Source organism: Lissotriton helveticus, chromosome 12 (assembly GCF_964261635.1).
Source record: "Lissotriton helveticus chromosome 12, aLisHel1.1, whole genome shotgun sequence".
Classification (NCBI taxonomy): Eukaryota; Metazoa; Chordata; class Amphibia; order Caudata; family Salamandridae; genus Lissotriton; species Lissotriton helveticus.
This window is the reverse complement of record NC_136073.1, coordinates 306,281,553-306,308,128: the sequence shown is the minus strand read 5'-3', so window position 1 is coordinate 306,308,128 and position 26,576 is coordinate 306,281,553. Positions and strand designations below refer to the sequence as shown.

General features: G+C 40.8%; 1 protein-coding gene across 1 annotated transcript in view; it reads right to left on the bottom strand.

The window, feature by feature from the left end:
• Positions 1 to 26,576, bottom strand: part of LOC144799804 (cocaine esterase-like) — a 557,476-nt gene that overhangs the window by 420,785 nt on the left and 110,115 nt on the right. Inside the window, exon 4 of the mRNA XM_078671375.1 lies at positions 15,668 to 15,806. Coding sequence (XP_078527501.1) covers positions 15,668 to 15,806 — 139 coding nt within the window. The remainder of the gene's footprint in view (positions 1 to 15,667; positions 15,807 to 26,576) is intronic.

Genomic DNA, 26,576 nt, shown 5'->3' with positions numbered 1-26,576 from the left:
GGAACGACTCTCTCTGGAGCTAGTGAATGGGAGAGTAGCCTACACCAGAAACTTGAAGGGTTATTTCAGTACGATGAACCCGACTCCAACCGATATCCCAAATGTACACCCAAAATATTGCGCACCAGTAAGTAAATTTATGTGCTGACTAAATAAGAGAAGTTAGCTCGACTCCGCCGCCCACCCCACCCAAAATAACGACAAACCCTATGCAAATATTATAAATATATACAACACACCAGCAAAGTAACACGGTAAAACTTTTTATTAAATAACTATTTACATAACAGCCTGCTGCAACATCGAACCAAATGCATGACGCTGTTCCTGTCGAGGTAGCATAGGTGGCGGCCTAGGGGTGGAGGACCGTTGTGCAAATAGCCCGGGGGCGACACCACGCGCAAAGGCCTGTCCCCGCGGTCAGCTGCAGCAGGGCGACCCTTAGCGTTTCACTCCCCGGTCAGCTGCACCATGACTGCCATTGGCGTTCCACTCGGTTGGATGGCCGGGGATCCGCTCCTGTGTCCGGGGTGAAGAGCGGCTGTTGCTGCGGAACGCTCAAAATGGCGGCCGACTCCCAGGATTTGGGCCTGGTCCACTAGAACGACTCTGGTCTACCCTGGAACTCCAATGGACTGTGGCAGAGCGTCCAAAATCCACAAAAAACACCACTGCCAAATCTTCAATAACTTCCATCACCCAGCACCGCATTTCCAAAGGAACAGCATAGCAAGCTTTAGTGGCCTTTAGAGTTTTCGGAAGCAGTTTCCCAAGACCATCACTGCAGCCATTGCAATCCAACAGAGGAACTTTTCCCAAGATCATCATATTAACAGGGCTGCTGGTGTAATCGGGGCTCTTGCAGCCATTCAACTTAATTGAAGATTTTTTTGGGAGGGGGGGGGTGAATGCCTTCCTGATGACCCCCCCCTCTTATTGCCTTATCCGACCATCACATATACCTGCGCCAGGAGACAGCGTAGGATGCACGGGGAGGGAGAGGCGGCGCGAACGAGCCTCCCCCACCTCCCCAGGTGGAGGTTCCTCAGCTGCACCCTAGCGCTTCACTCGGCCAGCTCAGTTGCGCCTCCTCTTGCGGCACAGTGCCTAGCTCGACCAGCTGAGTCTCACCCGCTCCGATGGTGGCTTCCGATGGGGGCAACCGCCACTGTTGCTGGACTATCCCCCATGGATATACCGGTGCCACGGGTGTCCGCCACCTTATCCACATCTGGTGCCGTGAGGGAGGCTGATTCAGTGCATCGGCGGAGGGATACGCCTGCTGTCCCGCTCTCCGGAAGTGGCCACAACATTGTCACAGGATGGTAGTGCTCTCATGCTGACGCCAGTTTTTGTCCGAATTACTAAGAGACACTGTAGACTGTCAACTTGATCAGCTCCGGTGGGACCTCAGCGTGACCCGGTAGGGAAGAATTTGCCTCCCTCGCCTTTGAGTCATGGTTCATGCTGCCTGTTCATTCTCTTGGCGCTAACGAACTTTTTGAACTGCCGAAAGGGATTCTGGTCCTGCCGCTACTTATTGGAGACATTGAACTATACTCTGGACCTGCCTGGCCTTGACCAAAATGGCGCCAGTATGGGAGCGACTTGCAACTCCTTATGACGTTCTAGTTACTTAGCCTTGACGTTATGGGGGATATATGCAGTCTTTGTGCACATGGCGTGCGGGGAAAGGTACTGACTGGGCATACGGACAACCCTATTGATGTCCATTTTTCATTATTGATTATTGTATTATTAAAGCTTCGAAGTAATGTTACCCATGATACTCGCCCATGGTGTGCGTATGGACGATTTTATTTTAACTGATCCTGTTATACTTTCAATTATAAAATCAACCTTCACTGATCCTGCAACCGTTTGTCACGTTTCGTTTTTTCAATTAAATGGCTCGCTTGTTACATACTCCTATACCCCTGGCTTTTGACCCTTTCCTACGCGCGGTCTGTACTACCGCCCTCGAGCGATCTATGTAATGAACAGACTACCATTGCCGAGACACAAGGGAATGCATCTCAGAGAGATAAGTCAAGTACGTGGTAGATAAAAACATTTTCGTGTTTATGCACGCTGATGTGCTTTGAACGCTGCCCCCCCCCCCCTCATCATTTAGATTACCACCGCCCATTGCACAAAAGCGTACCGGGCGCTCCCCAAGTAAAAAAAATGATTATTATTTTTTTTTCTTGCTCCGCGGGGCCCTTTTAAAGCCTCCACATCAAACCTAGGGGGCCAGGGAAGATCTACTATGCCCCCTTATGGTCATTTGCCCCTTTTTTTTGGCCTCCTCTTGTCTCTCGATCCTACCGAGAGACAAGATGGCGTCCGGAAAATATATATATATATATTTATTTATTTTTGCCCCGCGGGGCCCTTTTAAAGCCTCCACATCTAACCTAGGGGGTCAGGGAGGATCTTCTATGCCCCCTTATGGTCATTTCCCCCTTTGTTTTGGCCTCCTCTTGTCTCTCGATCCTACCGAGAGACAAGATGGCGGCCGCTCCGGACTGTTTAGAATGTTGACAGACACCGGAGAGCCAATCAGCTTCGCTTCGCGAAGTTCCGTTACGCGTCAAGTACGCGAACCGGAGCGCTATCCGGAGCGCTGTTACAGATATATATATTTTTTTGAACGTTAATTTCTCAAAATCCACTGGAGCACATATATTGAAACCTAGCAAAGGCACATCGGGCTACCAGTCCCTACAATTTTGCCAAGTTTCGTGCAAATCCATTCAGCCGTTCGAGCTAAAAGTGAGGCCAACCGCCCTATGGAAATTAACATGGGAAAAACGCCTTTTGGGACCCCCCTTTTTTCTCGGCCCCCCCTTGACGAAACCCCCCCAAATTTTATGGGGCTGCTCAGAAACACAATGTTCCATTTTCCTGAAAATTTCAGCCAATTCCGTCCACAAACGCCAAAGTTATTAGACATAGAATTTTCAAAAATCCCATAGAGAAAAAATCCTAACTATATATACCTACTGGCGACCGCCAGTAGGCAAAAATATATATATATATATATATATATATATATATATATATATATATATATATATATATATATATATATATGTATATATATATATATATATATATATATATATATATATATATATATATATATATATATATATATATATATATATATATATATATATATATATATATATATATATATATATATATATATATATATAAATATGTTTGGTAAAATTCACGCAAACAAATTGCAGGGCACTTCAACTTTGCAACGGTCACGTGAAAATATACCGGAGTTACTTTTAAGCAAATGTGACTAAGCATATTATCAAGAAAAACCAGTGGTGAACATCATTTTGAGATGTTACACTGTTCGGCAGCACCATATAAGCTACCAGGTGATGGTGTCCGGCGACCTTTTGGACATAGTATACACCTCTGCACCAACCCTGACATAAATAGCCTGTTTGGGTCTCAAAGCAGAAGCTTTGTCAGATATTTTTGTGAAGTGACTAACTTGGAAATATCTGCAGTAGGTAGCTTGCATTGTCCAAAGTAGAAAATAAGAATTAAATGATACTTCTTTGAAAGAAAAGTGACAGGCTGAAAGGTGTCACATTTTGATGTGAAGGGTGTATGTTCAAAATCCAAGATATTTTCACAGTTTGGGAAATACTGTAGTGAGTGGCAGGTTTTAAATACCGAAGGGCAGCCATGTATGCCTTTCATGGATGGTTCTGTAAAGAAACTGATCCCTGAATCTAGGATGAAAAGCCTGGACAGGGAAATTACACTATGGGAAAAGGAACACCTAGGCAAGGTGGTATTTAACACATGTAGGTATAGTAATGCCAGACATACATGAAGACAACAACATTATCAAAATCAACAGTTTTTTATACGAAAATTATTCTTATATAATAAAGACAGCAATTTTAAAGCCATGATATAAGTAAAATATTGCAGTTAGTGAAAAACTGTAAGTTTGTTTTCAGGACAAGTAAAACAGCAAACCACAAATTTAAAAGTGTGACTAAAATGTAAGAACGCATTGAATTCCAAGCATATGCCGTTGAACATAGGATTAACAGTGAACCGCTAATGTACCATGTAAATTCTGCCACATCGCTAAAAACGTGGATAACAAATAGTTGGTTTGCATTTGCCTTATACCCTTGTCACATGTAGTCTCTGATTTAATTATTTGCAGATTATTTTTCCAACGACCCATAATGCCTGAAGCAGTCAAACAAGGTTTTACCAAACATTGCACAACTAGTAGGAGCATTCTGATACGGGTAAATTTACTATTTTGTACAATGTCGCAAGAAAAGTGGTAAACTATAAATAGCGTAAAACTCATAAGGTAATTTGATGTTAAACAAACGGATTTAAAAAAAGTTAATGGCTAAAAGCTGCCTGTACTTAATCTATATACCCTTATATTCTGATTAAGCACAATGGAGATCACAAGAAGCATGGCTTCTCTGGCATTGCACGAAACAAATTGTCTATGACTTATATGTAGGAGAAAAGAACTACCATAGCAAAGCAGGTAGGACGCAGAATTTAAACTCCATTACAAAGAAATTGCGACTACATCAACAATACTGTCAGCCTATCACTACAAAAAAAACATGTTTTAGACATTTTATGTAGTATCAAATAGAAAGCTGCTGATAACCTTCCCAATTTTAAAAACAAGACGAGTAGGATACACAGCTTACAGTTGCCCTCGAAAGTACGCTGCGGCAAATTTTGATCATTTAGTAAAATTCTAATGGATGGCTGGCCGTGGACGGATAGCATGCCATATTTGATTTCACATTAGTTTTTTCTTTAAATTCCTCACTTGTGCAGGAAACTCTTTTACATTTCTAAGAGATAGCTTTCTCTTATCTTTTAAAATGGTTCTTTCTAACTAACCAAGGTGCCAGGGGATCCTTTTCTTTGGCCACTTGTCTGGCTATGACTTTCAATCTTTTTGAGCACTGCCTTCTTTTAAACTAAAGAAATTGTGTCAGATTGATACTCCACTGAAATGTATCTCCAAAAAAGTAAAATTAATAGTATAATTCACCACGGTAAACACATCAGTCACATAAAGTAGGTAAATTAATTCCAGACCAAATGTTCTCCATTTCTTATACAGTAACCACTGGGACGGAGTCCTGATGAAGGCTTTAGCCGAAACGCACGTTGTCTGCACACAAGCCGCCAGTTTTGTGACATCAGCATTAAGAAGGATGATGTTTATATTGATTATATAATCAAGGGTTAAAGAAGACTGTCAGTCTCTTACATATTGTGAAATTGAGAAATAATGTTATTTGATGAACTTATGAGTATAAATATGATACTTAGGTTGCTATGAACAAAAACAAATAGAGAAATATGACAACTGTTAAAAATAATAGGCTTTTGGCTATGGCGGTGTACCATGCCTCCGCGTAGTTACCTGTGATCCTTGCCCAACCCCCAGTGATGGCGGATCGCTGCCGGCGTGTCTGCTAACGCTAACATTCCTACCCTGAGACTCTGTGGCTTTCCTTGGCGGTTCGGCGTTGAAAGTGCTACAGAAGTCTTTGAGGGGCTCCTGCTCCCTCTCATACGCCAATGCCATTTGTTTCCGCTCCAGGTGCACGAATATCCCTGACTGCGGCACGTGTACCCACCCGAGCTTTCCTGGCGAGATAGGAGCCCGCAGCAGGTGAGAGGGGAAAGAACGAAGAGAGAGGCTGCCGCGGCGGTGGCGGCTGTTCTGCAGTGTAGCCATGAACCAAAGAGCTGGCGAGACAAAGGAATAAAGGAGCCAGTGTAGCAATGAGCCAAGGGATTGAAGAATGAAAGGATTGTTGCGCATAAACGCTGCTCTAAAGAAAATGTTGTGATCTTTCAAAACGGAGCAAAGACGCGAAAAAAAAAACTTTTTTACAGCATGGTGCTTCTGGGACTATAGACTATAGACTGTTTATGTTCTCCAGGCAGCCGGCGAAGTGGCCATAACTCCTGAGGCATTTTCTTTTCTCGGAGAGCCTCTTTGGGATGGACAGCATTCTTCAGTATGAAGGATTTAGCTCTGTGTCTGAGCTTTGAGCCTTGAGCTGGGTGTGCAGAATTTTCTTTTAGCTAAGGAAGCCTTAAGGGGTGCTGAGGAAAAAATTGGTGCCCCTGTCGGGGGTCTATAAGGAAGCTCTTCTCTCCCCTTTCCCTTTTTTTTCCTTTGGCGTCCCTGTGAGTTGAGCTGGGAAGAAAACGCCGCATTGCAGTGATTCCCGTTGCAGAAAGTCAGGACACCGGGGCAGATAAAGCAAGAGAATTTAACTTGAGGGGAGCCTCAGGAGAAAATAGGCAACTTGTTAAATGCACGTATTAAAGCCAGAACTCGCCAGCTTCAGGCAAAAGAAGCAAAAGAGGCAGCCAGGATGACGGGCAAGGAATCCTCTGCGAAGCCACCCTGGCTTAACTCCACATTTGAGAGTTCAGATGATCAAGAGTCACCCTCCAAGGAACCTTTAAATCAGACTAGTCTTATAGTGAACACGACACTGGACGATAAGAATGTGATAATTGCTAGCCCGGAAGTATCTCAGTCGGATAATACTGGATCTAATGGTTCTAAAAAAGAAAAAACTGTTGCTGCTGCTGCTAAGGAGCCAAGGCAATTCCCCCTCTTTGTCAAAAAAATTAACTCGCAACCTCCGGTAAGCCCTGTTCAAACTCTGCAGCCTACAGGTGAAAATCTGGGGATCAGTCAACCTGTGACTATATAATCACAAATAAAGCCTATCACCCCTGTTATAGTCAGCCTCGAGCTAAATACCGCGCCACTGCCGGGTCTGATACTTCATCAAGACGAGAAGTCATCATTGCTGATTGTGCAAAAAGACCACCGTTCTGGAAATCTTGAATCAGCACAAGGCCACAACCAATGGTATTTCTTACACCCTCGATCCCTTAAAATCAAAATCTTCTTTTGCTGCAACCCAGATACAACCTCAATCGGCATCACAGAAGGCTGCTTCACAACTGTCTATGGATGACCGCATAGATAGTCAGCCATCCTGCGCAATTAATCCCTTCAGTCCCATTCTCAGCCTGGACACTGAATCAGCAAGTGAGGTCCAGATGACGGTGAAAGATATGTTAAATCTAATCTTGGATAATGTTCGGGAGCTGAAAAGATTTCAGAGAGCTGAGCTAGCCTCTATTCATCTGCGACTGGAGAAGATTGAGGATGCAGTCTCAAGCTTTTCACTTAGACAGCAAGAAGCTGAGGCCTGAATTTCAACTCTTGAGGACCAGATGTCGGAGGTTAAAGAAGAGGTTAAGGTGGTAAACAAAAGCAAATGGGGGCTCAAAATAAAACTGGATGAGCTGGAAAATTATACACGAAGATCCAATCTTCGAATAGTCGGAGTACCTGAAGGGCTTGAGGGCTCCAACACAGTTCAATGGGTGACGTCATTCATAAAGCAAAAAGTAATCCCAGAGTATGAAGGGGACTTGACCATAACTCGAGCGCTCCGGGTTCCTGCCCACCCCTTTCCTAATTCCACATTGCCACATACAATCCTTCTAAATTTTACGGACTTTCGTATGAAAGAGACAATACTATCTAAAGCGATTCAGCAAAGACAGTTTGCAGTTAATGAGACAACTAAGTGCTGGATTTTCTCGGATCTGTCAGCAGCGGCTGCGCGCAGCAGGAAGGAATTTGTAACAATTCTCCACCTATTCAAGGCTAATGGTGCCCAGGCCACCATTGCTCAACAATCCAAATTGAAAGTGTTGGTGAAAGGCAAATTCTATATGCTGTCAGATTTAGACGAAGCTCAGGAATTACTGAAGGAAATTTCACAGGGTCATAAGGGGTGAATGGCAGAGATAGGATACAGAATAGGGCAAAAACCCATGGGTGCCAAATACAGGAATGATCAGCGGTGCTTAGTCAAGTGCCTTTTCTCTTTTTCTTCATAATTTGGCTCTGGATGGAAGGTATCAGTAGGTATTATAAGTGGTAAGCTCAATCGAGCGCTAAGAATCCAGAGTAATCAATTACTCATTAATACGTTGAGAGAATCACTAGATGTTAAGCATGATAAGGGTTCTCTTTATTACACTTTGTACAGCAGGGGGTGGGGGGGAGGAGGGGTCCTAGGGATGTAATAACAGGACACCCGAGTTGCTAGGGGAAAGGGAACTGTGTCTGGCATGGGGGAGGATGGAAGGGCCACAATTCGGGAGGCAGGGGCACATGGGTAGGTATAGGAGCACTATGGTGGCGTGTGTGGGTTATGGGGGATGCGGAGGGAGCAAAAACAAGGAAAAAATGAAGTCCTTTATGTTTTCTGTTTGGTTATTTGTTGATCAAAGTTTTACATACTGTATCAAGAGAATGAACCGGCTACAGAATTTGTTAAATATTTCTGATGTCTAGCAAGGAGCAATTGAAAGTAGTATCTTTTAATGTCAATGGCTTAAATAATAAAAAGAAAATGCGGGCCATAGCGATGTGGATTAAGACAGAAAATCCCTCGGTAATCCTGCTACAGGAAACTCATATTCCATCTATGAAACTGTCTGATATTTCTATGTTCAAGGCATGGGCCTCATATCGAGGTTTCTCCTCGATCTCGAAATCTCAGAGAGGGACAGACATCTTTTTTAACAAAAATATTCATGCAGAAATTATACATTCTTAGAGTGATGACCGAGGGCGTTGGTGTTGGGCCACTTGCACAATTAAACATAGACAGAGACCTATCACCTTTGTAAGTTTTTATGCGCCAGTGGAAGATAATTCTATTATATATGAAGAGCTGTTTCAATCCTTATTGACCGTTATAGGAGAGGTGATTATTGGAGGAGATTTCAATATTTTCATTGATCCAAGACTAGACTCCACTACTCAGACAAGAAAACAACTAAAACCAAAATCTTTGAAAGTTCTCTAAAATTATAAACCCACTCTTGATCTTCATGACCCATTGCGCTCGAACCATTAAACTAAGCAGAATTTACGCGCTGGTCAGGAAGATTTAAGTCCTCATCTCGAATAGATTTTTTTTTGGTTTCCAGGAAACTACACTTTAATCATCTGAGATTCCTTAATAATGGATTCTCTGATCACGCTATGCTGGTTATAGAGTTTCTCTTGACAATTGTGTAAGAACTCCCAAACGGTGGGTTTTCAATAAACAATATTTGAGTGATGAGGCATGGGTTAATTCTATGAAGATAGAGATTAAAGAATTTTTTTCTCGAAATCAGGAGTCCGCTCCCATTAATATCATCTGGGACTCTTTAAAGGCCTTTTTTTGTGTAATGGTCATTGGTAAAGATGCAGCTAGCTTAAGGGCAGTTAGAATGAAGAAGAAGATCCTAGAGCAGAGAGTTCAAGCACTGAGCACTATAAGGCTTCACAATCCATCTAGTACTAACCAACATCAGCTAGATCAGGCCAAATGGGAACTCTATTAGGTACGGATTGTCTACAAGGGATTTTGTTTGTATACTGATTCAGTTACTTAGCTTACGCGAATCTTAGATCAGTTAGATCAGTTAAAGGGGATACAACAAATGATTAATTGCAAGCAAAAATGTCACGAACAAATAAATCAACAAGACAGTTCATAACAAGACATCAACTCCTATAGATGCAAATGAATAACTAAGTTCATTAATGTACACAAGTTACTCTTAAGAACATAAATTTTTTCGGAGATGATGACAAGGTCGACGTTTCGGTCTTTGTTGCAGTTATCTATAAGGATTCAGAAAAGAGGGTCTATAAGAGCATCATCAGGACAGTAATACATTGCAGAGGAAGCTCCTTAAAAGGATGTGATGGAATTGCTAAATTCATATAGTTAATGGGTGGAGATAAGTCGCCGCAGTGATCTGTAGAATACTTTTCAGCAGTATTAATTGGTTCAAGACAGCAATCCAACACCAATGGAGGAAAGCCCTTCGGATCACAGGTTGTCCGTGTCAATTGACGGATTCAAAAGCACGCCGATAGCAATTCAGCAACCACAAGCGCTGTTCGTGACATTTTTGCTTACAAATAATCATTTGTTGTATCCCCTTTAACTGATTTTTGCCATATAAAACATAATATATTTTCATACAGATAGGATTTTCCGTGTACTTCTTTTGCTGTTTTCATTGTGATTAATATCAATATATATTTTGGTTATCCTATGGATACACTGGAGTTAGATTGTTGACAACAAACTCTAAGATTCGCGTAAGCTAAGTAACTGAATCAGTATACAAACAAAATCCCTTGTAGACAATCCGTACCTCATACTGTTCACTGCCTAAGCCTACAAGGGTTGATTGGGTTACCCAAATTCTTTCATGTTCAAACGGGAACTCAGCGCTAACTATTATGCCCAAAGTGAAGATGTTTTTCGACAACAATGCCAGAAGATATATGAAGAAAGTAACTTCACAGGGAGATTCCTAGCCTGGCAGGCTAGGGAACAAGCTGCTGCTATCCTAATCAAAGTGTTAAAATGCCCGCTTACCCACTTAGAGACAGATGACCCGGTTAAAATAGGGGATATAATGCTTAACCACTATGGCTCTGTCTATAGCCAGCACCAAAGCATAGATCTTCGAATGCTAGAAACCTTTTTACACAATTATACATTGCTCTCGCTCTCTGAAGTAGAACAACTATCTATTGCTAGTCCATTCTCTATGGAGGAATTAGAGATAGTTGTTAAAGATCTCCCTAATGGTAAGGCCTGTGGCCCGGATGGATTTCCTTCAGAATTTTTTAAGGTCTTTTTTTGTGCCTTTGCTGATTTCTTTCTCATTTTTAATAAATTCTATGTTAGAGGGAGGCACAATACCGGATTCCTTCAGACAAGGGCAATATGGTGAGCTTTCTGAAGAAGAGGAAGGACGCTAAGGACCCAAATTCCTATCGCCCAATAACATTATTAAATTCAGACTACAAAATAGTAACAAAACTGTTATCATTACGTTTCAATCATTGTACAGCAGAATTTATCCATCCAGAACAGAATGGTTTTACTGCGGGTAGGCAGTTAGTCACAAACACTCATAATTTAATTGAAGCCTTGGATTATTTTGAGAAACGAGGGATTTCTGCTTTGGTTCTGTTATTGGATGCTGAAAAAGCTTTTGATTTAGTAGTTTGGGAGACACTGTTTATTATTTTGGAGCACTTTGGTATTTCGGTCAAAATTTCCTTGATTCGTAATTTGTATACCAATGCTAAAGCTAATGTCATCATCAATACCTCAATGGTCGAGTCAGTATCAGTTAAACGTGGCACGAGACAAGGTTGCCCTTTATCGCCAGTTCTTTTTGCTTTTTTTATTGAGCCCTTGGCAGTCGCTTTGAGGAACTGTGCGGAAATTCTCCCCCCAATTCCATTAATGGCCAAACTGAAATTGTATGCAGATGACATCATGCTTATTATTAAACCTGAATTATGAATTCAAGCAAAAGTATTTCAGCTCTTCGAGGACTTTCAAGTCCTGGGGGGATATCGCATATATAAAAAGAAAATAGAAATACTACTTTGTAGGGGTTAAACTCTGGGACTGCATCCTGATATACGCTGCTGTATTAATACTAAGCCCAAGAGATATCTCGGAGTCTTTTTCTCGGCTTCAGTTAGAGATTTGTATGACCTGAATTTTGATATTCTTCTTCGGAGAGTTCAAACATTGTTTTCACCTTGGAACGCCTTACCGTTAACCATCTTAGGTCGAGTGGCACTGATAAAAATGTCCGTCCTTTCATTTTTTGTTCTACACTATTTCATGTTTTCTACTGGGCTCTTTTTTTACTCGGGTAGAATCTATGTTTAGGGCCTTTATTTGGGCAAAGAAGACACCTCGTATCGCACTAAGCACTTTATATGAGGATTTGGACCAGGGAGGACTCGCCCTGCCAAATCTCAGGGATTATTACAGTGCATATTTTGCACAGTATTTATCAAGATTTAAATGTCAAACTCATATCAAAAAATTATATATTAATTTCTTTATTCATTTAATGTGTAAAGAAACTCAGATACCGGCCCATCTGCAGATGCTTAAATCCCCCAAATTAGTCCGCTACAAGTCTTTAGTGTGGTTCTTTAAAAAATTTCAGGCTTTGTTTAGAAGATATTTGATTCCCGTTATTAATTCATTAACTTCAGCGTCCAGCATTCTCCCATTGATTGGGGTGGTACAATGCCGAGATCTAGCTGGTATTTGGCCCTCGGCAGGATTCTTAAAAGTTTCAGACTTTTTGAGAGATGGGGATTGGATCACCCTGGTAGAAATGTCACAATGAATCCCTAGTAATTACATTCTATTAGGGTTTTACAATACTTTGTATAAGTTTCTTGTCCAATTGGGCACCATTCAGCTGGGTCAACCAAGCTAATTGATAAATGAACTTCTAATTATCGAACTCGACAGAAAACCTGGGGATTGGAAGCGTCATCTCGCCCAAAGTAGGAAGGCTGATCTAAGTCAGAAGGTGATTAAAAAATGGCTGGATCAGGAGAACCATGCAATGCCCTTGAATATTTGGTCAGCTATTAACAGATTTAACTTTACCACATTACAAGGGGCTAATTGGTGGAGAATGTTATTTTTTAGAAAATGGCTACTCTATCGCACACCTGCCTCCATCTCTAAAATGTACTCCAACTATCCCGCACACTGTTTTAGATGCACTCATCATTCTCCAGCCAACTGGTCACATGTCATCGCTCATTGTGCTAAGATTGGAAAATATTGGGAAGACATTTTTATTTATTGTCAGACCGAATGTAACATTATGATCGTAGTGAATGAGAAACTAATCCTGCATGGGTTTGACCCTGATCTGTCTTTATCTGACCAGATGGCTAAATTGTTATACACTGCTATGGCAGTGGCTAGATCTCTCCTGCTACAGCAATGGCGTACAGAACAGATTCCATCTATGTATGAATGACTACAAAAGATGAGACAAGTTAAAATAAGTGAGCAGATCTTTGCATTGTGGGTAGGGGGGGTCAGAAAATTTGATAGGATCTGGGGGACATTCTTTGATTAAATCTGAGAGGAATTATTGTTATTTTAAGCGAGAGTGATATACTGTAGAGTATACTGTAATTAAGTGCTTGGTTACGATGCTTGGTGTATAGCTTCTGCTTAATTTAAAAAGACTTATGTTATTATTTCGAGTTTAAGAAATTACGATGGATTGCATACTATTTATAAATTTGTAATGGCATTAAGGACTTCAATAAAAAAAATGTTTTAAAACTGTTACAAATAATAGATGATGATATATTTTTGTAAGTCAAAAAAGAGATAAGACATATACATACATATATTTTGTTACTACAAAAAGGAGGGGTAAAAGTTGACATCATGGCTGCTGGAGACATTCCTCTGCTGTGCTGGGCCATAATAGAAATGGGTGTGGTCATGACGAACTCAGCTCGTCATGAGCACACAAGAGGTGTACCTCATGACCTGCTGAGCTCGTCATGAGCACCGAAGGGGTTAATAAAAAGAATAATTTTCATATAAAAACCGTTGATTTTGTTAATGTTGTTGTCTTCATGTATGTCTGGCATTGATATACCTACATGTATTAAATACCACCTTGCCTAGGTGTTCCTTTTCCCATAATGCCTTTCATGGATGGACATCTCTAACAAAAAACCTAACCCCTTAAAGTGAAATAAAGAATATGGCATTGGCCCTATTTGGCAGAAGATAGTGAGAAATATTTCCTGAAATATAGAAAGACAGATAAGGAGAGTAGAGCATCCAACTCCTATTTGATTTAGTTTGAATGTGTTTGCAAGCTAAAGCAACCACTCTCAGTCTAGTACCATAAAAATTTTAGTGTTGAGGAATTTGAGGCAACTTATTGTACACATAATGCAAACTCTTTGAATGTCCCACACACAGAAGCATTGGAGAAAAACTTTTACCGTAAGGTGTTATGCCACAATGTTGCGGATGTAATATCCACTTGCCAAACATTTGTGTACATATTATTGATTACCAATATACCATCTAGATTTATGAATAGTAGCAATTCCCTAACTGCATTATACCTTGACGACATATTGGTAGTTGATTTCATGGACACAGTATTTTGGCAGGATGATATTGAAACCACAGGATTGTAATATACATTGCAATGTAATATACCCCCCTCAGTGGAGAGACTTGCCACACGCAGAACTTAAAAAACACAGACCGGTATCAAACCCACCAACTCCGGTTACAGTGGGTAAGTGTCAAATATGAAGCAACCCAACCCTAAGCTTGAACACAAATGGTGCAATTCGTTGTTAAATGAGTAGGGGATTGGCTGGAAGTAACACCGAAGGTACTGCTATACAGCTTTTAGGAAAGCCCTAGAGGCCTTCTTACTAAATGGATTTAAACACGAGGGTATTAATGTTCTATGAACTAAAGAATCGTGCCCTGATTGTCAGTGATACCTAGAATCATCGGTAAGGTTGTGTGTGATGCCATGAGCAGAGAATGGGGGCAGCATAAGTTATGGTTTGCACATTTTATTTTCAGTGTTTTTAGTTTTGCATTCTAACCATGCCATTCTCTTTCGCTGTAGTTTTTAAGAGACATTTTCTTGATTTTTACAAATAAAGTTAATCAAAGATAGCAATACCTTTTCTTTCACAATGTGTTTTTCGGTGTGTAAATAGCTGTTTTGGCAAGGTTTTCCATGGTGTAGCCAGGGCTTTAAGTGGGCCCGGTTGTTCCAGTGCACAGCACCAGCAGTTCTAAAAAGCAGGTGCTGCGACCGGTCTTGCCAGTGCACAGCACCAGCAGTTCTAAAAAGCAAGTGCTGCGACGGGTACCTATCAGGCTCTACAATTTCGCCCTCACCCTCAGGATGACAAAAAACTTGACTCGGCAGCAGTACCACCCTTTACAGCATTTGATGTAACTTCTAAGAGACTTATTATAGTACCTTCACAGTCTCATAATTTCAGAATTGACGCATTTTCATATTTCTATACAATCAAGCCATAGTTGTTGCTTATTTATCTTATGCAACTAACAACCATTGACAAAGCCAATAGTCCTAGCTTGTTATAGGTGTAGTCTTACTTTGTGTATTATATATCTATATGCAATGACAGAAGCAGCAAATTACAAGTCAGGTGGCATATTTCGCTAAGCACAGATTTTTAGCTTATTTGTTTTAAGCAACGCCCTAATTACATCAGCCACGCCACTTTAGGAGACACTCCAGTTTTTTCATCCCACTTAAAGCCCTGGGTGTAGTAACATTTACTGCTGCCTCATTTGACAGGATGTAACCCTTGTGCAATTTGGAATTCTCTTCATTCTGTACTGGCCCCAGGATTCAGACTCTCCTCTGAAGTTCTGTATTGCCTGTCCTAGGAGAAGCAAGTAAAGCCATTTCCAGTTGCACATCCTGCATAAATATTGCATCTGCCCGCAAATTGCAAAATGGTTGGAGGATTACCAGTTTAGGTTATTCTGCCATCACATCAAAAACGCATGAGCCTAAAGCTCAAGATACCTCAATGCTCTGCTTTTGAATCACCACATGTGTCCATGTGTTCTTTATTAATGTCTAATGTCATATTTTAGGATATCAAATTACTATTTTTTTTCCTTACTGGCAGTCCGGCCTTTTTGTCCAAATTTTTCGGAGCATAAATGTTGAGGTACAAGCAATCTTCCGAATCTTTCAGTTCTGGGATTTCCATCTTCGACAGTCGTAGCAGTTCTATCAAAAGCTTAAGGTTTTGCACACACCTGGAAATGACACAAAATTTAATATTGTTGAGCCGAAAGTAAAACAACAAACTGTAAAATATTGTGCCAGCTTTTTATTTACCACTACTTTGCTGTAAAAGCTCTGACAAACGAACGAGTGTGGAAGCACATAACTTGGTCATGTGGCTGATTCACATCCTATGTTAGTTACTTTGTTTTGGTACAAATGAAAGCATGCAACAGTGCAGTCAGTTTTACCGATTGTATAAATTATCACTGAGAACTGCAAAAGTCAAAGAATCAAAAAAGTGTCTATTTATCTGACCACTGGTAAAATAGTATCAAATCGCTAGTCTTGATTTAGCCGCCGAGCTGAACAACATTTCTGCAATTTAGCTGACTGCTTAATTCGTTACTGAAAATAACACCCTATATTCGGCGGCTAGCAGATGACAAAGACCATGTATTTATTATATGTCCGGAAACCGGATAAATAGTGTGCAGGGAGTTGCCATTACTGTCATTACTGACAGCAGAATACCACAAGGAATTCCAGTTAGCGCAAGGTGGAGGCCATCTCAGAATATGTATGCAGAAAGAGTGTCAAGCATTTGAAACTAAGGGCTTGTATAAAATGATATTTGCAAGTAAACTCATGATTCTTACTAAGTTATTGACACACCACATGGTAAATTACATTTCAAATGAAAATATATTTATATCAGTGTAGTATTAAAACAAAAAAACTGAAATCTGTGGCTGCACATAAACAATCAATGTTGGCGATTTGTTACTTCTATGTGTGCTGCAGAGTCAGCCTACATTGAAAAAGCAAAAAAGAGGATAAATAAAAGTATTTCTCCTCGTTTCACCATTCTAATGCCTGCTCTTGCATGGTGTTAGTTCTTGGCGCTGCCTCAGATTTACAGATCAGTGTAAATCTGAGGCAGCGTCAAAAAGCAATGGATGTTTAAGTGGAACACTCACAGCAACACCCACTGCATGCCCCTTCCACACAGATAGCTGCATGAAAGGGTACCATATTTACAAAGCGGCGTTAAGCCACAAAAAATCGCTTAAGGACACTTTGTAAATATGGCAGGGTATTGCGCCACAGTAACGTCATTAAAAGTGACATTCTTGTGGCACAATGCCCTTGTAAATATGCCCCCTTGTTCTGCGGTGTGCGTGTTATGACTTTCTGCATATAAATCACTAAATGCTTGCAAAGAATAATAAGTATATTTTTTAATACACATTGAACATATGTTTTCTTAACCTGTGAGATCACAGTTGTAATGTTTATAGCTTCCCCCCTTTAATGCCTTTGCATAATTTCTGAAGGTTGGCCTCATATTGAGCTTTTTATGCTCAGATGTGTGCTTGTTTTGGGGTTTTGTTCAAGGTTAATTGTGTTTTTTGAGATTTCAGGCCTCGCACCACAGGAGGCGATTAGCAGCATCAATACGGGAGCACTGTGCTATAGTGGATGTCTGGGCCAGATATGGAGGGTGTATAAAAGCAGTTTGTTGTGGAGGCATGGAGAGGTGCCATTTGGGGTCAGAGGTAGTGAGACACAAGATGCACAAGGAAAGCAACTCGGCAATTAGCATCGTCTGGGACAGAGAATGACAGAGGAATTAGTAGGGTGCTGTTATGGGTGATTGCAAGTTCCTTAGGCCTTCAGGTCAAGTATGAACATGAGATTCAGTCAGGAAATACACAATAAAACACCTAACTGTTCGGTCCATGCAGGACGCTGGGCATTCTGTCGATTGTGTAAAACTGACAGGATGCTCACATAGCATTTGGGATTATTTGCCAGCTGATTCCCACTCTGTCAGCTATGAAATCTCCTAAGTGTCAGAGCTAGAATCTCAAGCTGCTCTACTGGCTGCATAATTCCTTCCTCCTTCTCTCAGAACACCCTGGCCAACTCTCCATTGGCATCTGTGAGCCTTGGCCTTCAGAGCCCAGATAAAAGGTCTTTGGGTCTAGCGATTGAGTCCTGCATTACTTCAGATGTCCCTCCAAGTTTTGGTCCAGTGACTAAAATACCAGCTGCACTCAGAGACATTGGCTTAGTCAATTAGACTTAGACTTAAACATCACTCTAATCACAGGTTTTTCATACATTATCAATCAACACCACAATCAAAGTTGGCTTCTTACTGTGCACTCTTCAGCAAATCCAAATGGCAATCGCCTTTGAACTTCTCCATATATGCTTACATATATCAGCTCTGTAGTCTCTCCTGTGGGTACCCATGGCCACATATAGCTCTTTCAGAACACTGTGCAATGTTCACAGTGCCATTCACATGCTTGAGATTGTCTTCATCCATCTAAAACTAAGGCCATAATTGCACAGTGTAATGCTCCAATCCAACTGTCTCCTGTCCTGACAATCCCTCCGTTCAGAAAAATGCATGTTAACAATTTTCTCAGGATCCCTCTCCGGGTATAAATTAGGACAATCCAAAACATCCTTGAATTTAGGAGGGGAGTAATGACCTGGTTATTCCCACACAGATGATAATGCAAGGGTCATCTTAGAGGATGATGGTACATATCCACAAGTTCAACTCCATCTACCTCAAACCTTTATACCACAATCCAGTTGGAGTTGGATAAGGACTCATGGCTGCAATGGATGGTGCTGACTTGGCCAACCCCAACAGTTTATACAGCCAGTGGCATATCGACCCTTTCTGGGGAAAGCCATCCAGGGAGGTACGGGCCGTGCAGACAGAGGTCAGGTGGGGCAATCACAAGCTTGTTGGATTTACATTAAGTGCTTCTGCAATCGAGCATATTGCAGGTTCCGACATGAAAGTTCAAAATGTGGTGGTAGTCAACCCCACACACACTGTGGCATTCAGTCGGGAAGAGGTCAAGGGGTACAAAGTAGAGGTGATAAGAAGCACCACAAGAGAGGAGGGAAGGGCAATCAGGCCCTTTAGGAGAGTGTGCATGCCACTTAAAACAAAGCAGCTGCACATCTGCTTGCAGTTCTATGGCAGGAGGGAGGATACACAGTTATTGTTGCAGGTTTTGAGGTTGGTTTTCATTTGAGCTTTGGCGAGGTGGGCTCCTTTGAGTTATGGATGTTGAAAAGATTCATAATATTACCTATAAGTGTGGTTCCAAAGGAAAAGAGGGGTGAGTACAGACTGAGTCAACATCTTTCATGACCAGAGGAGCAATCAGCTATTGACTTTATATCAGAGGAGCTGATCTATTTTAATTATTCTTCAGTGGATGTGGCCATGGAAGTAGTGCGAGAGGCCAGTCCACGAGCATATATACCATACAGTGATGTAAAGTCAGAGTTTAGACTTTTGCTGGTGAATTGAGTTGCTGGGAATGCAGTTTTGGGATCGACTCAGTTCACATGGAAGCCAGAGTATACGAAAGTAGTCATATTGTGATTGTTGAATGAGATTTTGAAAAGTGGTGACAATCAGAGACATTCAAGTACTGCTGGGCCACTTAAACATTGACTGAAGGCCAGAAGAACATTTTCTAGAGGGACTGGTAAACCGCTGGCAGGCTACGGTTTGCAGCATCACAGGGTGATGTTGGTAGCAAGGGTGAAAGCAGATTTAAGGCTGTAGAAAAGAATGGTACAATGGTACAATCAGATTTACTGATTGTAACACGTGACCGGGGCGTTGGAACTTTTTTGGCAGTGCAGATGGTGCACAGATCAGTGGCTGGAAGACTGGAAGAAGCAAGGCAATAGTATTGCATTTTTGACTTCTTTGCATTGGTGGTGGCATTGCTGTTTGTGGAGATCACTTTAGAAAGAAGTGAGTATTGCTTAATGTGAACAATATGGCAATCGGGCACTTTGAGAATAGGCAGACTGCTCACTGTGCATGGGTTTTGGAGTTGGTATGATTTTTATTTTTAAGGCGAAACATGCCACAGATGTTGACAATGTCATTGCCAATATGGTATCTCATTCGCAGTGGAGGAGGTTATGTGGTATTTTACCACATGGAGATTGGGAGAAAACGTCAATGCTGCAAGAACTACGTGTTGTAAGAAAATGGTTTGAGGGTTTTGTTGGAGTGGAAAATCACGGTTACTAATTGTGACGGGAGAAACCGAACATGACATTTTCTGAGAGAAAAATGTATATACCTTCACCAAGTACACGTTATACCAAACCAAAGATTTTTAGTTACTGCATTGTAAAAGCATACAGGAAAAGCGTGGTTTAGATTATATTATTTTTTATAAATAACAGGTTGTGATTTACTAAAGAAAATATTTATATTTTATTAATGTGTGTTAGGAAAACGTGCAAATGATGAACTCTTGCGCTATAAAGTTTACCTCTAATTGTTGCTGAAATATCATTTATATGAAAGAATAACTAATGGGATTTATCAAATAGTATGATTACTACTTCTTTGCGTGTGTCGGCATTTGCACCGAAAATGACAAAAGAAAAGTGGGTGCAACACATTTATATTTGATGATGCTTTCATGAAACTTATAGAGAATGTACTTTACCTACATAACAATCTATTATGATTGAAATATTAATAATATTAGATTTTAAATGTATTTGCACTTGGGGGCATACAAAAGGTTAAAAGTATTCTCTATTGATAGATATTATTTGTAATCCTACTAAATGCCCCTAAGTGCATCAGAGGTAATGCTAAATCATGACACTTTCATGATCTTTTATGCAATATATGCTTATAATTCTATTTATTCTCTGTTATATAGGCCTAAATTAAAATGGGCATGAATGCATTTATGAAAGTTTCCGCTTATCTAAGCTCACCTTATGTGAGAGCATTCCGCACTATAACAGATTAAATGCAACCATGTTTTTCTTACTGAGGTCTCATATACTGTATGGGAGATTTGCTACAATTCTGTTACCATTTCAAGACATCTGCCTGGGAAACTGCACTCTTGAACTTTCTCTGATGCTCTAGCTAAAAGAGCATTGTTCTAACATTTCATATACTGGATGGCTTAAGAACTGCGTAATTGTCCCACCTATTTCTCTGCATTTGTGTCTTCTTTATGTTGCCTGACACACAATCAAGACATGACCAACGGACCTAGTGGTCTGATCAGAAGAGGTGACACCAGATGGGTGTCACCCCAGGAAACTCTAAGAATGTAATATCATCTGATTTAACGGTTTATAGACCTTTTCTATTGAGAACTCCTGAGCATTGGGCTTTTCAGTATTCTGCATTATTACAGCGATTTGCAGTTTGATGGTGATTGATGCATTGCTGCTGATTACGAACTGCTAATGAAGATTTGCAGAACTTACTGGTAAATTAACTTGCCTGATGCTGACTCATCTGGCTTCTTTGCTGATGAATATGATATATGCGCTTAGTGGCCATATCCTTTGGGGACTACTTGAATGGGCAAATTTGTGTTTCTTTCAAAACTCTTAAGCTTTGGTACTTATTTGACCTTTACTAATTTGTCTTATTACCTAATGCAATTTATTGATGCACTTATCTACACAAAGAATTTGATAAAGTAAACTAAATTTACTAATTTGACTCAACTGTTATGATTTTTCATTATATAAATGAATATGTATTTCCAATTTGGGTTTACTAATGACTAGAGGAGATCATATTAGAAAGATCACTGAGCACCAAATTATAATGTTATTATTCTTTATAGCTCTAGCTGAACTATTGGTGTGTATGATTTTGGCTCACTTAAATTTCTACAGGAGATTTGGGCCAGCAGTGATAAACCTATATCTTTATAGTATTGTCCTTAGGGTAATCTATATGAGCTTGATATCAAATTTGTAGTACAATTGTCCAATTCCTAGTCCTATTTGGGTGACCGATGAGACCCTTTATATCCAACCCCTCACATCACAAACCAAGGTCCATCGCAGGAACAAGAGAGTGGTAAAATCAAATTCTGAATTTCCCCATCCATGGATTTGGGCCCAGTAGACGCTACAGCAGTTATTCTGGTAGTGTGCTGGATGGTTTGTTGTCAGATGAAGTTAGGATATAAGGGGAAAATCCTTACTGAGACTCCTATTCAATTTTTAATTAAGATTTTCGCCCAAATCCAAAGCTCTGTGTTCAGTCAAAGGTGACCAAGTGCCAGTGTTGGAGGAATCGGACAACAGCAATGAGATCATGGTCTGAGTATCAATATGGTTGGGCGTTATTGCTTAGAGCTTAGATTGCGGTGATATGGCTTTGTGAGGTTATGCAAAGTTTTAGAGTTGTGTTGAGTGATGCGCTTTTTGCTGGAAGGGTGGTCTCAGTATGGCATATGCTGAGTAAGATGTCTGCTATGGTTTTGAAGGTGCTGTGCATGAGACATTGTCAGCATTATCACTAAGTGAAGGGCACTTTCTATTGGGAGTTTGAGAATTACGGTCATTACAGGTGTTCCCAGTGCACATGGAACATTTGTAATGATCAAAGAGAGGTTGCACTGGTCGAGATTTTTCACTTCGAGTGAATGTTATGGGAGTTATATTTGAGTATTGTTGATCCTGTTGAGTGAGTAAAAATCTATAATTTCTTTTAGTGGAGCAGACAGGGGTTTTGAAATGCTTGTATTTTTGTGAATACGGCTAGAAGAAAACGAGCGTGTGATCTTTGTCAAGGAGGGGACGTTGTTGCAAGGAGTAAGGTGACATCACAGAGGTGCCGCGCAGGTATTGGTTGGTTGGTGTAACGCCATGCTAGGATAGGTTGACAGCGTCATAGAGGTGCTGCACTGGTATTGGTTGATTGAAACTAAACAAGGAAGTGAATATTTGAATTTAAGCAATAAATCATTTGTAAAGGACAATATTTTCGGTTGGGAAAAATTATAATTTTAAAAACGTAAAATAGCTTGATACAGGGAGATGTTTCTGTACACACTAGAGAAAGCGTACCGATACCACCTGAGGATACACCTGCTTTATACATGACACAGCAGAGAGGTTTTTACACATGTACATCGCTTGTGAATTGGATATAAAACATTGAGAATGATGTACCCTTATCTTTTTTACAGTATGGAGCATTTAACATTCGAATTCTTGCGAATTTATGAAGGCTTTATATGAGTTTAAACCACCTCCGAGACCGATACAATTTGAATCCCTTAGTGAATGGGTACACATAGCACATCAGAAAGAGAATCAAAAGTATCAGGTAAGGGACAAAGCACTTTATATCAATATGCAAGAGGCTAGATGGGATGCAAAGCAGAGAGCTGTGCATCCCATAAGAACAGATATAGCCGAAGGAACTCAAGTGTATCCTGTACTAGTAGCAGAGAAGGAAGAATGGAAAAGAAGAAATACATTCAGAATCCTCAGACACTGACTGACAATAGTGACACTGAAATCGAAGATGGATTCTTAAATTAGATATTATTAAATCATCCATCACCACATAATGAGGATCAATCCCAGAATGTAGTAAATTCTTATGGTGGAAAAATTCTGAATGACCTGTTATGCCTACATGTTCAAATCCACATAATCTTTTCCTATCTACAAATGATATTGCAGGAAGACCTAAACTCAATAATCAGTCGGTGAAAAATCCTCCAATGTTCCAGTGACAATAGGTACTGTACTTCTGTTATATCAATCTGGGAATAAGGGACAAAATATACATACTTTGGCTGTCCCTAAAGGGATGCGTAGTTCTGTTCTTACTTCAACTGTCGCGAAACCAGGACAGACAAGTCAAGAACTATTGAGTGTGACTTCAGTTAATGTTCCTAGTGGAACTAATTCAGGTTCTAATGTGTCACACGCATACTCGTCTCACCTGTAAGGCACGGTGTTTTCCCACGTCTCCTGCCGACACGACCCTTCCCAAGGCTATATGTAAAGCCTGGTCCTGGGTGAAGGGGTGGTGGGCCAACATCGGTAGCAGGAACGAGAGCTCCGGTGTCCAGCACGATGAGAGACAGCTCAAGGGAACATGAACTAAAGTTCCCATGAGGCAAAGCGGAAGTTCCGCAATTGCCTCATGGGAAAGAACCATGTGATCCAGAAGCAGGAGGAGTTCAAAAGACTTTCTGATGCCGGACACCGAGCTGATTATTCTTCATAATTCACAGCGCGTTGCGCTGCACTGACGGTCCCTGTTTGTTCTTCCTGGTACTGGTAAGGGTGCACATGCACCACTCGTTACGAGACTTTGAGATTTCACCGTAAATGCTGAGCAAGCACATTTTGTTTGGAAACCCATTTGAATAACTTTGGCCAGCCGGGGTTTGGAGTGTCTCTAACTTTGACCTGTTGGGTCATACCTGGAACTTTGTTACCGCTGAACTTCAAGCACCAGTGGGTGCATTAGGTATTTAGGAACTCGTCCACAGGACACAGACTATTGCGCACAATTTTTATGGCATACAAAAATATCTATGATTTCAACGCAGTGAACCAATAGAAGTATTTTGGGTGATTGTTGTTTGCGTATCCTAACAGGGGGTTCAAGAGGCGGCCTTCTGCTCTTTCCCTGAGAAGCAGGCACTGCCAGGCCTCATGGTGTGTATAGTTCAGTGGTGAATGAGTGCATATGTAATAATTGTTATGAGCCTTCTAATGCTTCTTATGGCTCGGGTGATTATGGCGCCTTCTGTTTGATTACACCTTTCGCTAGCGCAATTCCCCCTTTTTTCCTGCCAGCCTAAAAGATTAGGTTATTGATAAAGTCCTTCCTTGGAATATGGACAGTTACTTATTTTACATGCACGCAAGGCTCTATAGACAGAAAGAAGGTTGCCTGCGTAAAATCTGTATTCACCTGTGTTGTTTTTCTTTACAGATCTTCCTCCCTGCAGTCCCCTTCCTTTCCTTCCCCCACTTGATCATCCCACTCACCTGTGCTACTATAGCATTCAGGGTTAGGACTGTTGAGAGGTGGACCCCTTTTTGGCATTGAACCGTTCCTGAGGAATCATCGAGCTGACATAATGTGAATTCAGCATAATACGCTATTTCCAGAGAGAGACCTGGACAAGTTGCTGTTTCATTAGTAATTAGGGATGGCATGGAAACCCTACAATGGGAAACTCAGAACACAGCAGGAAGAATCTTTGAGTTAGGATCGCCAGATTTAATTGGGCCTCTTTTACAGTCTACTCCTGTAACAGGTGCAGAAGGACGAAGCACAGGTTTGCTTTGAAATGGGAAGCAGCATTTACATTGCATGCATAACAACGAGTGCAATTACAACGCAAGTCGTTTCTACGACTTGCTGTAGGGAGCGCTCTAAACCAAGGGACAGTATCATTTATTATTCCAACGCCTTCCCTACTGTTGCACAGGCTGGAGTTGGAATAGTAAATTATACTATTTCTAAGTCCAGCGGGCCTCCAACAGCAAGTCGTAGAAATTACTGGCAATGTAATGGTATGCATTGTAACAACCCGGTTGTTTTAATGAGAACGTTGTAATCGCATTCATTGTACCACAAACAATGTAACATTATATATTCTTTGGAAATACCCCAGAAAGACAGATAGATCCTACACCTAGTGAACTTGATGACTGGATCAAAGAAATAGCTCCTTCCTTATACGGTAGGAGTACAAGGGCAGAAGGAACCACCACAACTGTGGCTATTAAGGACAAAATCTTAGATGTGGCAAAGCTCAAAGTAGAACTAGTGATAATAATGGGAACCATAAGCCTCGCTAGGATAGCTACCTATCAGAATGATGAAATATTGTTCCTGCACAAAGACATTACCAGACGTGCTCGAAAACACACATGAGGAATTGACTAAATTGTGGCAAAAATATAAAGTAGATATACACAAATCAAAAACACTGCGGAAACCATATAGGTTAGGCATCAGAGACATTAAGAATATGAGACCTCCTGGAATGAGACTGCAAATTAAAGAGTAACTGAGAACCCTTCAGAAATGGGGGAGAATTGGAAAAATGGGAAGGCAGGTGGGCTAAGAAGAAGGAGGCAAAAAAAATTCAAATACCAAGATACTCAGCCTTTGATGATGATGGAGATGAGGGAGTTAAAAAGCTTCCTATGAGAGAGGTACCTGGGGGAGGGTATGTACATGTTCTATGGACAAGATCACATATACTGTCTTTTACAAATGACTTTCCGAGATTAAGAGAAAATGTAGTTGAACGGAACAAGAAAGTTGAGAGGTTTGTGAAGGATTTGAAGTTTTTTTTGAAGGATTTGAATACTCTATTTGACATTGTTATTCCAAGTGATTTGCATATGGAATATAAAATTGCTATAGATTGGCCTGAAAGGGAACCAGCTAGATATCCGCATACTGGTGCACCATCGCCCGAGGTAATGAAAAAATACAATCAAGCCATTACCTATTTAAAGGGGAAATTCTCTCCTCAAGAGATTGATTAGGTGAAGATTGACAGGACAACACAGGGATTGAAAGAAACAGTGCATGCCTATTATGAGAGGCGATCGCAAGCATTTAAACAATACAGGGAGATGGAAAATGTTTCAGAGAAGGATATGGAACATTTTGTCTACCGGTTTGTGTATGGATTAGGAACTGAAATAAGCAACATGAGACAGAAGCATTCAATTACCTGGCAAAGCAAGCTTATAGATGAAATTCTCTGATATGCCAAATTTTGTGGAGATGAACTTAAATCTAAGCATAAAAAATTGAAGGAGAAGCTGATGATAGGTCAAATGAAAGCTGCTGAGAAAGGTTACAGTGGTGATGTTACAAATATATTACAGAAAAATTGTCTGTTGAATTTTGGAATGCGAGGAGTAAGCAAGGTAAAGAACCACGAGGTAGAGGTAGAGGTGGTTCTATT